Source organism: Lampris incognitus, chromosome 14, assembly GCF_029633865.1.
Source record: "Lampris incognitus isolate fLamInc1 chromosome 14, fLamInc1.hap2, whole genome shotgun sequence".
NCBI lineage: Eukaryota > Metazoa > Chordata > Actinopteri > Lampriformes > Lampridae > Lampris > Lampris incognitus.
Genome location: NC_079224.1, coordinates 9401104 through 9416593, shown reverse-complemented (window position 1 = coordinate 9416593; position 15490 = coordinate 9401104). Strand labels below are relative to the sequence as shown.

Here is a 15490-nt window from a genome sequence, read left to right as displayed (position 1 = left end):
TCCACGTACAGTTTCAATGGGTAATCTGCGTCCCAAATCTCAACATGTCCCCAGGGGGCGTGTTTAAGATAAACGTAAGCATAAAGCACGGTTGGACGGGTTGTAAAACTGAGCGGAAAATGTGCAAAATTTACAAAAACTTTTATTATAAAGTCGTCGGCATTAAGTTATAGCACGGGCTTAAAAAAAAACAACCCGACCAAGGCGTGAATAGACCAGTAATGGGCCGATCGTCTGTGGGTCGCACATCATCGGACGACAACAACAAAACAGACAGCTATAGCGAAAGGTGCTAGCCTAGCTAGCCTACGAGTCGGAATCACAGCAGCGGTTGCTGCTCGTGAGACATATAATCGTGGGCACAAAGAAACCTTGCTCGTCATCACACTAAATTGGTCGTTCAGTTTTGGGCAAAATGAGTGGGTTATAAATAAACGGAAGTGGTCGCGACAACTAGCCACAGTCTAGGCTAGGTTTAATCAAACGCTGGCTAATTTAGTATTAGCTAGCAAACTGCTCAGCTAGCTCTATGTATGCCAAGCTGAATCGGGTTAGCTAGCTGGCGTTAGTTGCTAGCTTTATAGCTGGTTAGCTAACTCGGGAGGGCAAGGCTGAGACCAGCAACGGGGAGATGCAATTAAACAAAGGTAGGACGGATGAAACCAACGCACGCCGTATTAATCGGTTAATTTAAGAATATGTGTACGCGCCAGTCATGTGGTGTTGGCGCTGTTTAGCTTCTCAAAATGATCAAATATCCGATGCTGGTGTTACATGGCGTTAGCTTGGCGGCTAGTGTTAGCTAGACTCCAGCTAACCGCCAGTGAGTCCTGCCCATAAGGTGTCATTGACTAACTTAGCGTGCTAACAGCAGCTGCTGGTACTCCCTGCCTGGTCACTCGTACTCGGCACTGACTCTTTGGAGGCCAGAATTAACAGCCAATCCAACAAGGCAGCCTTCAACCCAAACCAGACATGAAGAGTGGTAATGTTAACTTTAAATTTTGTCAGGCAGTGGATCCTCGAATTGTTAGCGTTATTAAATTGCAATTAGCTGTTAAGTGTTCACCACATTCATATCTGAGGTGTAAATATGGCTAGTGTTTTTGGCACCTGGCTAGCGTTAGCGGGGAACTTCAGGGAACACCACTTTGTTTGCCTTCATCTGCAGTGTCATTTGCTCAACTTGAATGTAATCACCAAAGCCCTACAAAGTGCAACCAATGTTTGCCTTTTGGAGTCATAAGATGTATTTGGCATTAATCGTGCCGTGGTAGTAGTAACGGGCTAATTAACACTTGCTATTAGCAAAAGTCGGTGAGGAGAATGTTTCTCTTGTTAGCTTGTAGTCATCCAAGTAATTCATTTTATAGGCCTTTATGCTAAAACAGGTCATAGAAACCAGCAGTTCGTTGGCTGGCTTTTATGGTAATTATCTAAACAGGCCCTGTTTAATTACAGTCTAACTCACACATATTCATTTAGCTAACCATTGCTCATGTTTCCACAGGCATTAGGAAAATGTTGGTTGTTTTCATCTTGGATAGTAGTTGGTGGCAGCTGGACGCTCCCTCTACATACCATCACTGACTGAATCAAAACATGCATGATTTCAGTGATGAAATCGCTTTGCCACCTTAGATGTTATCAAAACAACTTGATATCAGTCAAGCAACATAAGCAGTAGCATTCGCCATTATTCATTTAATGACATAGGAGAGCTCTAAGTGAAATGTAAACACTGCCAGTATCATGTTTCTGATGCCTTTTGTGTGTTTGTGTTTTGCAGGGTTGCCTTGAATGTCTAAATGATCAAGATAGTGAGGTGTGTGGATCTTTGGAAGAATCAACATGAAGTTGTATGTGTTCCAGGTTAATAATGGCAGCACCCTCACATTTGACACTGAGCTTGCTGTCCAAACGTAAGATACATACCTTATGGTTGTCAAACATAAGATTCAGTTTACCTTTTACAAATGTAAATAGACAACTAATTTCCTTGAAATTAAACCTATTTGTATTTTTTCTTAAGTGTGCTGGACCTTAAACATGCCATCCAGGTCAAGTACAAGATTGCAACTCAACATCAAGTCCTTGTTGTCAATGGAGGAGAGTGCATGGCTGCAGATAGGCGAGTCTGCAGCTACAGTGCTGGCACTGTAAGTTTTGGAACATTTCATTTACTGGAAAAAAATCACTTGTGGTTTGAAAGTATGACTGCCTTTGCTTTGCTCCATGTCATCACACAGGAAAGACAAAAATGTTTGGAGAATAGCATTTGTGATATTCGAATAACAAGCGTTTTGTTGTCCATTTCAAGGACACAAACCCTATATTCCTGTTCAACAAAGAGATGATCTTGAGTGACCGGCCTCCAACGATCCCTAAAACCACCTTCTCTATTGAGAATGAGATGGAGCTCAAGGTGGAAGAATCTCTAATGATGCCAGCTGTCTTTCACACCGTTGCCTCACGAACACAACTTGCTGTGGTAAATATCAGCCTTTTATTAATAGAACGACCAAGGCGGTCATTTTGACGGATTTGGATTTTCAAAGTTTGATAACTTTGTGGAGGTAAAAAAAAAAAGATACAGACCTGCTGCTCCCTGAATGCTCCTAAAATTGCATATATTTGCATTAAAATGAGTTTTAGATCAATTGCACACAAAAAAAGTTATGATAAGATTTACCTAAAATGACCATGAGCAGTCAAAAAGACGGCTTGTAAATTGCACGTCATCGTGCGCGTCATGTTACTATTTATGACGTGTGTTGGTCGTGTCATTTCCTTCGTGAAGATCATTGCTGTGTCCTAGAAACACACTAGCGTTCTCCAGTGCAGAGTAATAGTCTAAACTTGATTTGTGATTATTGCCAATTTTGCTATTCAAGTTCGACCATGTCTCTCTGAAGTTTAAATTGTTTAGATATAGTATTATAGTTGTTAAAATGTTAATTTTGGTGTCAGTCGTATCCTAATAGACATTCCAACATATGCAATGCATTAATATCTCAATTGGGTATTTATCTTGGCAGAATATAGAGTTTAAAAACCGTTGATTATTTTTACCGCCCATGGTCGTTTTAGATAGAAGTGATATCCCGGTCGTTCTAGTGTTAAAGCTTCTGTTCCAAGGAATTAGATTAATCAGTTTTACTTTGCAATTATTATGCTCATTATGTTGCATTTTATTTATTGAAAATGGGATGAAAAACATTTTTGCAAAATGCCTAATGAGAACTACCTCCTTACCCTGAATACACCTGTTAAACAAAGACATGAAGTACATGATTATTCATCATGTCATCTTTATTCTCACTTGACCAGGAAATGTTTGAAGTTGCCAAGAAACTTTGCTCTTTCTGTGAACGCTTGGTTCACGATGAACACCTCCAACACCAAGGCTGGGCTGCTATTATGGCTAATTTGGATGACTGCACCCTGTCTTATCAGAAGCTGCTCTGGAAATTTGATACTGCATATACAAATTATCAACAGGACTTTGAAGAAATAAAATTGAAGCTGACAAAGTAAGTGTTGGCTTCAAGAACATTTTAATTATTTGAACTGTGCAAATAGACTACATGATCTAGAGTAAGTAATACCTTATACTTAGTATTTGTTTATTCCTAATGGTCGCATGTTGCCATTGACATTAATTACCCTTTCAAAATTAGGTAAAAATCCCAGCACACTTGGATTTTTTTTAAACAAGTGTGAAAATATACAGATCAATTTAGATATCTAAGGAATTATTCGTAATCGGGACATTACAAGTTAAAAGGCAAAACTCAGCTTGTTAAGAGTTTTGTGCTGATATGCTGATATACTCCTTGGTCTGTTTGCAGACTTGGGACAGCAGTCTCTGTCATGGCCAAGATACCTCTGCTGGAATGTTTGACCAGACACAGTTACAAGGAGAGCATAGAGAAGTCAAGCTCAACCCCAGAAAAGGACTCAGATGAGACGGAAGAGGAGAAATCAACTGATTCTGTGCTCTGTGCCACTGATGCACAAAGGACCTCAAAGGTACTCGCATCTTTCTCTGCTCCGGGTTCAGCTGAATCTCAACTTGCTGAAGACCGAGGAACGAATGAGATGACGGACAGCGGTGGGCTGAGAGCTGCCCTACAGGAGGATGACACCTCAGAGCTAGCCAACCATCCCTGCTTTAACGTAACATTACTAGATTGGATCAATGTGCAAGACAGGCCCAATGATGTGGAATCAGTTGTAAGGAAATGCTTTGACTCCATTAATAGGGTGAGTCACTCTTGTTTGTTCATTTTGTTTTTTTCTCTCAAAAAAGTTATAAATGAACGGGATATAATTATCAACCTAGTGAGAAAATCTCAAAGACCTTTATGGTGGTGGTATGTCTTTTCAGCTTGACCCACGGATCATCCAGCCTTTCCTGGCAGATTGTCGAGACACAATTTCCAAATTAGATAATCAAAATATGAAAGCCATAAAAGGGCTTGAGGATAGGTTGTACGCGCTAGACCAAATGATTGCAAGCTGCAAGAAGTTAGTGAACGAACAAAAAGAACTTGCTCAGGTAAGCAAAAGGTTTTCACTTTTTAAACTTGCTTTCTTTGCTTGACTAGAAATACACAGCCTATTTTCCAGTTTATGTTGAGGGTGGAAAAATAATGCTTGTCTGCATCTCGAACTTCTTGCCAGGGATTTTTGGCCAATCAGAAGCGGGCTGAAAACCTGAAGGATACATCTGTTCTGCCTGACTTGTGTCTGAGTCATGCCAACCAGCTGATGATCATGCTGACCAACCACAGGAAACTGCTGGACATCAAACAGAAGTGCACGACTGCCAAACAAGAACTCGCAAACAACCTTCAAGTCCGTCTCAAGTGAGGCTTCAAACCATTTCTTATCCTTGTTGTTCAGTCCCTCCCACTAACAGATGTCATGAAAACATTGTTGCAGTGTTAACCTGCAATGTTTTTTTGCATCAGATGGTGTTGCTACGTAATGCTGCATGCAGACCAGGATGGGGAAAAGCTCCAGGCTTTGCTCAGGCTGCTTACAGAACTGATGGAAAGAGTAAGAGTGGTGGAGGCCCTTAGCACCGTCCCCCAGATGTATTGCCTGGCTGTGGTGGAAGTCGTCAGGAGAAAGATGTTTATACGTCACTACAGAGAGGTCAGTACAAGAATGCTAACTGTGGTGATTGCTGTTGAAAATACTCATCAACTGATTCTCCTTGTCTTTGTCTCACTTTTAAAATATTGTAAATTTGGTCACAAGGTTATAAGACTGACAAAGTAAAGAACCCACCACCATGTCTTGGTGTCAAGTGGTAAAATTTTTTTATTTTAGAAGCAAACTTAGCGAACAGTTCTTAACGGTCCCACAAATGGCAGAAACTTTTTCCATTGATATTTTAATTTATTATAGAAAATGTTCTACTTCTTGTCTCAAATAACTTGCTTTGTAACACCCAAAGGAGTTGTATCAGTGCTTAAAGGGAAATTTTGCCAGTATTCAACCTCAACTCTAAATATCTACAACAGCAATTGCGTATGAAAAACACCTGCGGTTGTTACCGATCATCTCTGTATCTTTGGGATGACAGTGAAACAGGTTCGTCACGTCACCTGGCAAAGGCTTTGGTTTAGCTTTGGTTTCTAATATCCATTGTACTCTAGTTTAGTTTAGTTAGTATATTTACGCTGAAGATGCCATTCATAAAAACACATCCTTGTTCTTCCATCAACAACGTTGGCGCAAAGGGTTTTATGGGTGCGGATACAGAAGCTTGTGTACAATGCTTTCTGTCGAAAAGGCTCTATGAGCAGAAGAACACCAATTTCCCTGTCAGTATCGTGAACAATAACAGTTTTATTGCTTCAGTCGACTACATTATCCATCAATACTGATTTTACATGGACAAAAACATCTGCGAAATGTTCCTTTTAACATCGCATAAATAGCTTCCTTTGTAGGCGACAGGCATGGGTGCAAGTCCATGAATACTGGGTTGGCATCCAGCGCTTTACCTGCGCCCCTGCCCATAGGGTTAGTGGTTGTGTCAGGAAGGGCAGCCGACGTAAAATTTTGCCAAATCATTATGTGGATTGACAAGACCATACCGGATCTGTCGAGGTCCGGGTTAACAACAGCCGCCATTGGTGCTGCGCCCTCATAGGGTACTGACGGAAACTATAAAATCCGCTGTGGCGACCCCTGAAAAACAGGGAACAAGCCGAAAGAAGAAGAAATATCTTCCTTTGCTGTTACTTAGAGGACCCTGAGAAGCAGGTTCATTGTGCAACTTAGAAATGTCATCCTGGGCATCCGGGTAGCGTGGTGGTCTATTCTGTTGCCTACCGACACGGGGATCGCCGGTTCGAATCCCCATGTTACCTCTGGCTTGGTCGGGCGTCCCTACAGACACAATTGACCATGTCTGCGGGTGGGAAGCCGGATGTGGGTGTGTGTCCTGGTCACTGCACTAGCGCCTCCTCTGGTCGGTTGGGGTGCCTGTTCAGGGGGGAGGGGGAACTGGGGGGAATGGCGTGTTCCCACGCGCTACGTCCTGCTGGTGAAACTCCTCACTGTCAGGTGAAAAGAGGCAACTGGCAACTCCACATGTATCAGAGGAGGCATGTGGTAGTCTGCAGCCCTCCCTGGATCGGCAGAGGGGGTGGAACAACGACCAGGACGGCTCAGAAGAGTTGGGTAATTGGCCGGATGCAATTGGGGAGAGAAAAAAAAAAGGGGGGGAGGAAATGTCATCATTTTTACTCTTTTTCTTTTTCAGTGGGCATGTGCACTTGTGAAGGATGGGAAACGACTCTACGAGGCTGAAAAGCACAAGAGGGAAACGTTTGGGAAACTTTTTAGTAGGTGTTTTTTAATGAGCTTATTGTTAACTATATTTGAGTTGTCAGTGTATAACCCAATGTGTTTTTGAATTCACCACATAGCAGCTGAGACTTTAGTTCTCTGATGTTTGTAATCTTCTTTTCAGGGAAGTCTTTTCTCAGAAATCGCTTGTTTAGGGGACTTGATTCATGGCCCCCCACATCATTTTGTGTAAGTCTTGACTTTCTTTAAGGCACATTTCTACAGTTATTCCAATGTATTTTAACTGGTGTGTTTTGTGGGCTATTGTTTATAGACGCGAAAACCCAGGAAGTTTGACTATGAACTTCCCGATATCTCACTTGAGGATCTCCAGTATCTGAAGTCTTGTTGTCCCACAGAGGTGCAGCCCTTCCTTATGTAAGTTACTGTCTTCACTGATTTCAATATGACCATGCTCACTAGAAAACACACCTTCAGTGTCCTGCATGGCATTGGTTTAGGAAAAATATTATGTTTGTGCCATTCATATTATTCCGTTATTTAAAGGGTATTTTTATACCAGTTAAACATCGTATGATACAATTTCCATAGGCCTGTCAAACAAATGGATATAAAATATGCGGAAAATCACATTATGAAATATTTTATCAAATTATCACATATACGTTTACTGTATATGGAAATGCATCAAATAGTATTGTCTTTGAACTGAAATTTGTGAGTATGGAAAACTATCATTCCTGACACCCCTGATTTTTACCTTTCATTTTCGTAGGGTTCCCAAATTGTGCGACTTTGAGCCTTTAAATCAGCATGTCGAGATGCTTCACCAGTTAGTACAAGCTGCACAGAGCGTGGATGAGATGTCTCAAACGATCACCGACCTGCTAACTGAGCAAAGGGTAATGACAACTTCAATAAGAATAATATCTTTGGCTTCAGTGTTTTGTACCTCAAAGGTAAGCAGTGTTTCCCACAGGTCTGAACTTTACATGTGCTGGTAGTCTGCAGGGGTGAGTGGAGTGACCCATTGGTAGGCTAAAAAAAAAGAAGGCTTTTATGGCTATTTTCAGACTGGCAGGCAAAATCAGGTGTTTTTGCAAACCTGAATTGACTGACTGTTCTTCTGTAGTCTGTATTGCAAAACAAATTAGATAGAATCTTGTTTTGTTTTGTTTTTTTTTTTTGTTTTCAAACCAGATTCCAACCACACTCCCATGTAATTTACTGTTGGATGAAAATCTCGTTTCTGTAAAATTGTCTGACTACTTAGATCAAATCACGTCTTCCCCCACTCCTCCGTGTCATTCACAACACCACCATCGCTGTACGTCACAGCTGCTACAAAAACAAATGTAGGAGCAAGTGTGCAGGGAGGAGAGCCAGGAGAACATCCTCTCATAGTCAAGGTAGAGATAACAAGTCTGCCTTCAGTTTAGGGGGATAGCTCAGTGCAGGGCAAACTCAGAGGCTCCTACAAAAAATAATTAACTGTTGGGAAATGAACAGTTAATTAACTTCCCGACCACAGATTGATGAAAACAGAGAATTTCCTCCCCCTCAATAACAATTGCTTGCTGGACCCAGAATTGTTGGAAAGTACTCCACTAGTTAGTATGGGCATACTTGCGTCATTTTGATAGCAACCCATGTCGATGCGTCACCAAGTTAATACAACTGCTTCAACACACAAATCAATTTGTTCACTTGTGTGGCCAGTCAGTCTTAGAGAACAAATCTGATTTGTTTTTCAAATCCCATCTTTGTCTGGTTGTAAATGGTGCTTTACTGTATGAAAAATTAGTAGTCTAACGTTAGATAACCTAATTAGTCCATATTTGTAATTGTAGTAGCCCAAAAAGAATACAGGCACCAATGGTAATGCGAGGTACAGTTTCTGTGGCTATATGAGAGCACATATTCTTAAAAATTACTGAATAGGCAACGAGTGCTTGCAAAAGCACCATAAAATTTTGGCTATCATCTTTCTTCTCTCTCTTTCTCTCTCCCTCCATGTTTTTTCTGCAGTGTGTGTGGTTGTGTACATAATTTTCTCACACGTGCTGAGCATGCGGGAGCAGTGTGAACAGAGATGCAGGGGTGTAGAGTGAGGGGAGATTTCCTCAAATTAATCGATCACAGATGGTGTCGTTTTCTTGGACAGATAAGAAAAAAAATGATCCACTCCAAATATACCTGGGTGGCCGCTTACGTACCTGGGCAGCCCACCCAGGAAGCGCCTGTGTGTGGGAAAATGCTTTGCAAGCATAATTAATACTAATGTCAGTAAGATGTGAGTGGCAATGAGAAAGTGATGGCAAATAGTTGATTACTCCTGATGATCTGGTCCGTCAAAGATGTATCAGATATGTGTTGTAGTTTTACTTCTGCATAAAACAAATTCAAGTGAATTTAGTAGGTTGGAGGTTCTCATTTTGAGCATATGAGGCCACACAAATGTCATCCTCACTGCCTTTATCTGCTGTCCTTCTAGGCGTCCTGTAGCCAGAGTGCCCAGAGATCTACTGCACTGATGTCACAGGCTGAAGGCTCACCAGGGCCCACCAACCCTACCTCCTCCAAGACCCCCTCCTCTCTCACCCTTCAGGGTCCCACCTGCCAGCCCCTATCTGTTCCCGTCCCAGCCCCATTGGAGGACTTGTCCCCAGATAGCATTGATGCACAAACCTTTGACTTTGAAACCATTGGCCACCCAAACATGGACACAGTTCTTCAGCAGGGCTCTCTTGACCTGGACTCACTGGCAGAGAGTCCCGAGTCTGACTTTATGTCTGCTGTTAATGAATTTGTTATTGAAGAAAACCTGACTTCCCCCAACCCTATCAGTGACCCAATTAGTCCTGAAATGATGGTGGAGTCCCTGTATTCCTCAGTCATCAATGCTATCGACAACAAGCGTATCCAGGATACCACAACACTGGAGAGGGAGAACTCAAAGATGGCGGCTCTGAGGCAGGTGATTGAGAAGTACCGCTCTGCAGCAGAAGAGTCCCAGACCAACCTGAGGAGCGTTAAGGATGACCTCTACCACTTCAGAGGTCTTGTTCTGAAGGAACAGCGTGACTTTGGCTTTGCCCTCAAGACCATGATCATAGAGGTGCGCAGCATCGTGGAAAATGTCTGGCAGACCCATGAACTGGAGATGAGGGAGCAGCACAAAAGTGAGCTGCTTTCTCTCCGGCAAGAACTTCAGTTGCAGGTCCAGACACTAACGGAGGAAAACCGGGTCAACCAGAATATTGTCAAAGATGTTCAACGTGCCATGCTGGAGCTGGAGGGGCTTCTTGAGCGCAAGGAGAAAGAATTGACTCACCTAGAGAGCGAGAAGGAACGATGGGTGGAAGCACAGAGTGGCCACAACAAGAAGGTTAAAGACCTAGAGGAAGCTATTGACAATCAAGCCGAAGAGATCAAGACACTCAGTGCCTCCAGAGACTCCCTGACCAGTCAGCTTGAGAATTTGCACTTTGAGATTGAACGTGGCCAGCAGAAGATCCGGCAGGAGTTGGAAGGGGTTGAGCGGTCCCACCTAAAGGAGCTGGAAGATAAAATGAGGCAGGAACATGAAACCGAGCTGGAGACCCTGTCGAGCGGAAACCAGTTAGCCCTGGAGCGCCTGACTAAAGAGAGCAAGGCCAAGTTAAACGAGGAAGCTGAGCGCAATGCTGTGGTCTTGAGAGAGAAAGACAGCCAAATAAAGAATTTGGAGGCCCATATTGCTGAACTAGCAGATGGACGCTGCAAGCTAGAGATGGAGCTAGCCCTCAAAGAATCAGAGACTGAGGAGGTGAGGTTGTTACTTGAGGAGGCCAAGGCACAACAGGCTGAGGCAGTGAAAGTCCAGGTAGAGGCTGAGACCAGAGCCATCAGCAAAGACCTCGTTGATGTTAACAAAGCACTTCAGATGAAGAATGAGGAGTATGAGATGGGCCTCGCGGAGCTGAGGACTCTAATGCGAATTGAAAAGGACCACTGCATCTCAGAGCTGGTGGACCGACATGAGGAGGAGAGCATGTTGCTGCGCAGCGAGCTCTCCTCCCTGCAGCAGCAATCCCTTGAAGCTGAGAGGAATCATACTGAACAGCAACAGAAACTCCAGAGGGACTTAGACCAACAAGTGGCCGCTCTGCAAGAATTAAAAGAAGAGCAGCTGAGGAGTTTCCAAGAGCAGGAGCGAGACTTGAGGATTGTTATCAGCAACCTGCAGGCTGAAATTGACCTGCTGTCCAAAAGATTAGAGCAGAATAGGGAAGAAGCTCAGAGAAGTTTTGAGAAAGAAGAGGCCTTTAAGGTTGCCCTACCAGATGCCTTTAAAGAATTAGAGCAGCAAAAGGAGCAGATGGAGAAGAGACTATTAGACAAAATTAGACAACTTGAAAATGAGCTTCATGAGAGACATTCTTCACAAAGGTGAGGGTTCGATTTACATGGTGGAAACCTGTCACATAGGGAAAGTTGACAACGCTGTTGCATAGAGGCCATCTGAACCTAACCTCCCTTTTCTTTCCTCAGTTACCCTACATCTTAAGTTTCGTTGGTGGCTTGATAATAAATTTTAAATTGTACCTTAGAAAAGATCTGATTTGGATAAATAAAATCCTGTGTTCTTGAAAGACTGAATAACTAATATCACTACCACCATTGTTTTAGTATGCTTGCATGCCCTTTTTGCCCTGACTCCTCAATCAATGGTTGATTTAGATGTATGTCTTCCAGAAAGGAGGAGTTGTCACTGCAAGCTGAGGAGCATGCAGAAGCCAGAGCACCTCTTTCTCTAGACTCAGCTCTGCAAGAGCGACTGCAACAAGAGAGGGCCCACCTGCAGACCCAGATGGAGCTCCTAGAGAAGAGGAAAAATGAAGAGATGCAGAACCTCAAAACTTCCCTCATAGCTGAACAGCAGGTTTGTATTCACCCATTCCTTTTCCTTCTAAAAACAATGTAATTTGTTGTAACAATCTCCTTTTAAAATGTAGTGTAACCAGAAAATTAAAATACTGCTTCTCCTCACTGCTCTATGGGCATCAGATACAGCTTTACTTGTTTAAGAAAGCCGGTGTCTGTGTGTCTGTCTGTGTGTGTGTGCGCGCTTGCGTGCATGCGATAATTATAGCACAGAAAATGTTGTGATGACCTTGCACAAATATGGTAGTACTCAGAACAGTAATGTAACACTAGTGTATGTGACCCCGTTAAAGGGAGAAACATTGTTGGAAAACATACTGGATGAAATATTCTCCCACCAAGGATAAATGATACAGACTAAGTGGAATGTTATATTTAAGGATTCTGCTTTTTTAGGGGTGGGGATAACTGTAGTCAGTTTAGACTGAAGAGGTCACTTAGTTGAGTGATGAAACGTATCTGTCAATGAACGTATCCAGATAAACTGATTCAACCTTATTTGATTTTTTTGAGCATGCATCAAGACATTATTTTTTATATTATTATTATTAGTAGTAGTAGTAGTAGTAGTGGTAGTGGTGGTAGGGGTAATTTAGGCCTGAGGTTCTTAAAGCCTGTGTTGAGGGTCACAAAAAAAAAATGCACAGGGGCATCCGGGTGGTGAGGGGCATACAAGTGCCATGGCGGTTTATTCCACTGCCTACCGACACGGGGATCGCTGGTTCGAATCTCCATGTTATCCCGGACATGGTCGGGCGTCCCTACAGACACAATTCGCCATGTCTGCGGGTGGGAAGTTGGATGTGGGTATGTGTCCTGGTCGCTGCACTAGCGCCTCCTCTGGTCGGTCAGGGCGCCTGTTCAGCGGGGAGGGGGAACTGGGGGAATAGCACGATCCTCCCATGTGCTACATCCCCCTGGCGAAACTCCTCACTGTCAGGTGAAAAGAAGCGGCTGGCGACTCCACATGTATCGGAGGAGACATGTGGCAGTCTGCAGCCCTCACTGGATCGGCAGAGGGATTGGAGCACCAACCGGGAGAAAAAAGGGGGGAAATACACTGTTGAAACAACTACCACTACTACTTTCGGCTGCTCCCGTTAGGGGTCGCCACAGCAGATCATCCGTTTCCATTTCTTCCTGTCTTCTGCGTCTTCCTCTGTCACACCAGCCACCTGCATGTCTTCCCTCACCACATCCATAAACCTCCTCTTTGGCCTTCCTCTTCTCCTCTTCCCTGGCAGCTCCATATTCAGCATCCTTCTCCCAATATACTCAGCATCTCTCCTCCACACATGTCCAAGCCATCTCAATCTTGCCTCTCTTGCTTTGTCTCCAAACTGTCCAACCTGAGCGGTCCCTCTAATATAATCGTTCCTAATTCTGTCCTTCTTTGTTACTCCCAGTGAAAATCTTAGCATCTTCAACTCTGCCACCTCCAGCTCCACCTCCTGTCTTTTCGTCAGTGCCACTGTCTCCAAACCATATAACATAGCTGGTCTCACAACCATCTTGTAAACTTTCCCTTTAACTCTTGCTGGTACCCTTCTGTCGCAAATCACTCCTGACACACTTCTCCACCCACTCCAACCTGCCTGCACTCTCTTTTTCACCTCTCTACTGCACTCCCCGTTACTTTGGACAGTTGACCCCAAGTATTTAAACTCAAATGCCTTTGTCACCTCCACTCCTTGCATCCTGACCATTCCACTGTCCTCTCTCTCATTCACGCATAGGTATTCTGTCTTGCTCCTACTGACTTTCATTCCTCTTCTCTCCAGTGTATACCTCCACCTCTCCAGGCTCTCCTCAACCTGCACCCTACTCTCACTACAGATCACAATGTCATCCGCGAACATCATCGTCCATGGAGACTCCTGCCTGATCTTGTCCGTCAACCTGTCCATCACCATTGCAAACAAGAAAGGGCTCAGAGCCGATCCTTGATGTAATCCCACCTCCACCTTGAACCCATCTGTCATTCCAACCGCACACCTCACCACTGTCACACTGCCCTCATACGTATCCTGCACCACTCCTACATACTTCTCTGCAACTCCTGACTTCCTCATACAATACCACACCTCCTCTCTCGGCACTCTGTCATAAGCTTTCTCTAAATCTACAAAGACACAATGTAACTCTTTCTGGCCTTCTCTATACTTCCCAATCAACATTCTCAAAGCAAACATCGCATCTGTGGTGCTCTTTCGTGGCATGAACCCATACTGCTGCTCGCTGATCATCACCTCTCCTCTTAACCTAGCTTCTATTACTCTTTCCCAGATCTTCATGCTGTGGCTGATCAACTTTATACCTCTGTAGTTGTTACAGTTCTGCACATCGCCCTTGTTCTTGAAAATCGGTACCAGTATGCTTCTTCTCCACTCCTCAGGCATCCTCTCACTTTCCAGGATTGTGTTAAACAATCTAGTTAAAAACTCCACTGCCATCTCTCCTAAACATCTCCATGCCTCCACAGGTATGTCATCAGGACCAACTGCCTTTCCACTCTTCATCCTCTTCATAGCTGCCCTCACTTCCTCCTTGCTAATCCGCTGAACTTCCTGATTCACTATCCCTACATCATCCAACCTTCTCTCTCTCTCATTTTCTTCATCAGCCCCTCAAAGTATTCCTTCCACCTTCTTAGCACACTCTCCTCGCTTGTCAGCACATTTCCATCTCTATCCTTGATTGCCCTAACTTGCTGCACATCCTTTGCAGCTTGGTCCCTCTGTCTAGCCAATCGGTACAAGTCCTTTTCTCTTTCCTTAGTGTCTAATCTGTCATACAACTCACCATACGCCTTTGCCTTTGCCACCTCTCTCTTTGCTTTACGCTGCATCTCCTTGTACTCCTGTCTACTTTCTTCATCTCTCTTACTATCCCACTTCTTCTTTGCCAACCTTTTCTTCTGTATAATTTGCTGTACTTCCTCATTCCACCACCAAGTCTCCTTGTCTTCCTTCCTCTGTCCTGATGACACACCAAGTACCTTCCTAGCTGTCTCCCTCACTATTTCTGCAGTGGTTGTCCAGCCATCTGGCAACTCTTCACTACCACCCAGTGCCTGTCTTAACTCCTGCCTGAACTCCACACAACAGTCTTCCTTCTTCAACTTCCACCATTTGATCTTCGGCTGTGTCTTCACTCGCTTCCTCTTCTTGGTCTCCAAAGTCATCCTACAGACCACCATCTGATGCTGCCTAGCTACGTTCTCCCCTGTCACCACCTTGCAGTCTCCAATCCCTTTTAGATGGCGCCTTCTACATAAGATATAGTCCACCTGTGTGCACTTTCCTCCACTCTTGTATGTCACCCTGTGTTCTTCCCTCTTCTTGAAATATGTATTCACCACAGCCATTTCCATCCTTTTCGCAAAATCCACCACCATCTGTCCTTCCACATTTCTCTTCTTGACTCCATACCTCCTCATCACCTCTGTTCCCTTCACCAACATGTCCATTGAAGTCCGCTCCAATCACCACTCTCTCCTCCTTGGATACCCTCTCCACCATGTCGTCCAACTCACTCCAGAATTCTTCTTTTTCATCCATCTCACACCCAACTTGCATCTCCTTGTACTCCTGTCTACTGCGCTGATTCATTCAGCAATAAACCTTCAATTTCCAGCTTCATACTCATCACTCTGTCTGACACTCTCTTCACCTCCAATACGCTCTTGACATACTCTTCCTTCAGAATTACCCCGACCCCATTACTCCTCCCA

At 43.8% G+C, this 15490-nt stretch overlaps 1 protein-coding gene across 1 annotated transcript in view; it reads left to right on the top strand.

Annotated features, from left to right (window-relative positions):
- The first annotated feature begins 320 nt into the window (after positions 1–320).
- Positions 321–15490, top strand: part of rb1cc1 (RB1-inducible coiled-coil 1) — a 31298-nt gene continuing 16128 nt past the window's right edge. Inside the window, exons 1-15 of the mRNA XM_056292734.1 lie at positions 321–647; positions 1790–1922; positions 2033–2159; positions 2321–2491; positions 3331–3533; positions 3852–4266; positions 4391–4561; positions 4687–4871; positions 4977–5163; positions 6785–6866; positions 6995–7059; positions 7145–7248; positions 7607–7733; positions 9326–11262; positions 11569–11755. Coding sequence (XP_056148709.1) covers positions 1852–1922; positions 2033–2159; positions 2321–2491; positions 3331–3533; positions 3852–4266; positions 4391–4561; positions 4687–4871; positions 4977–5163; positions 6785–6866; positions 6995–7059; positions 7145–7248; positions 7607–7733; positions 9326–11262; positions 11569–11755 — 4032 coding nt within the window. The 5' untranslated portion in view covers positions 321–647; positions 1790–1851. The remainder of the gene's footprint in view (positions 648–1789; positions 1923–2032; positions 2160–2320; positions 2492–3330; positions 3534–3851; positions 4267–4390; positions 4562–4686; positions 4872–4976; positions 5164–6784; positions 6867–6994; positions 7060–7144; positions 7249–7606; positions 7734–9325; positions 11263–11568; positions 11756–15490) is intronic.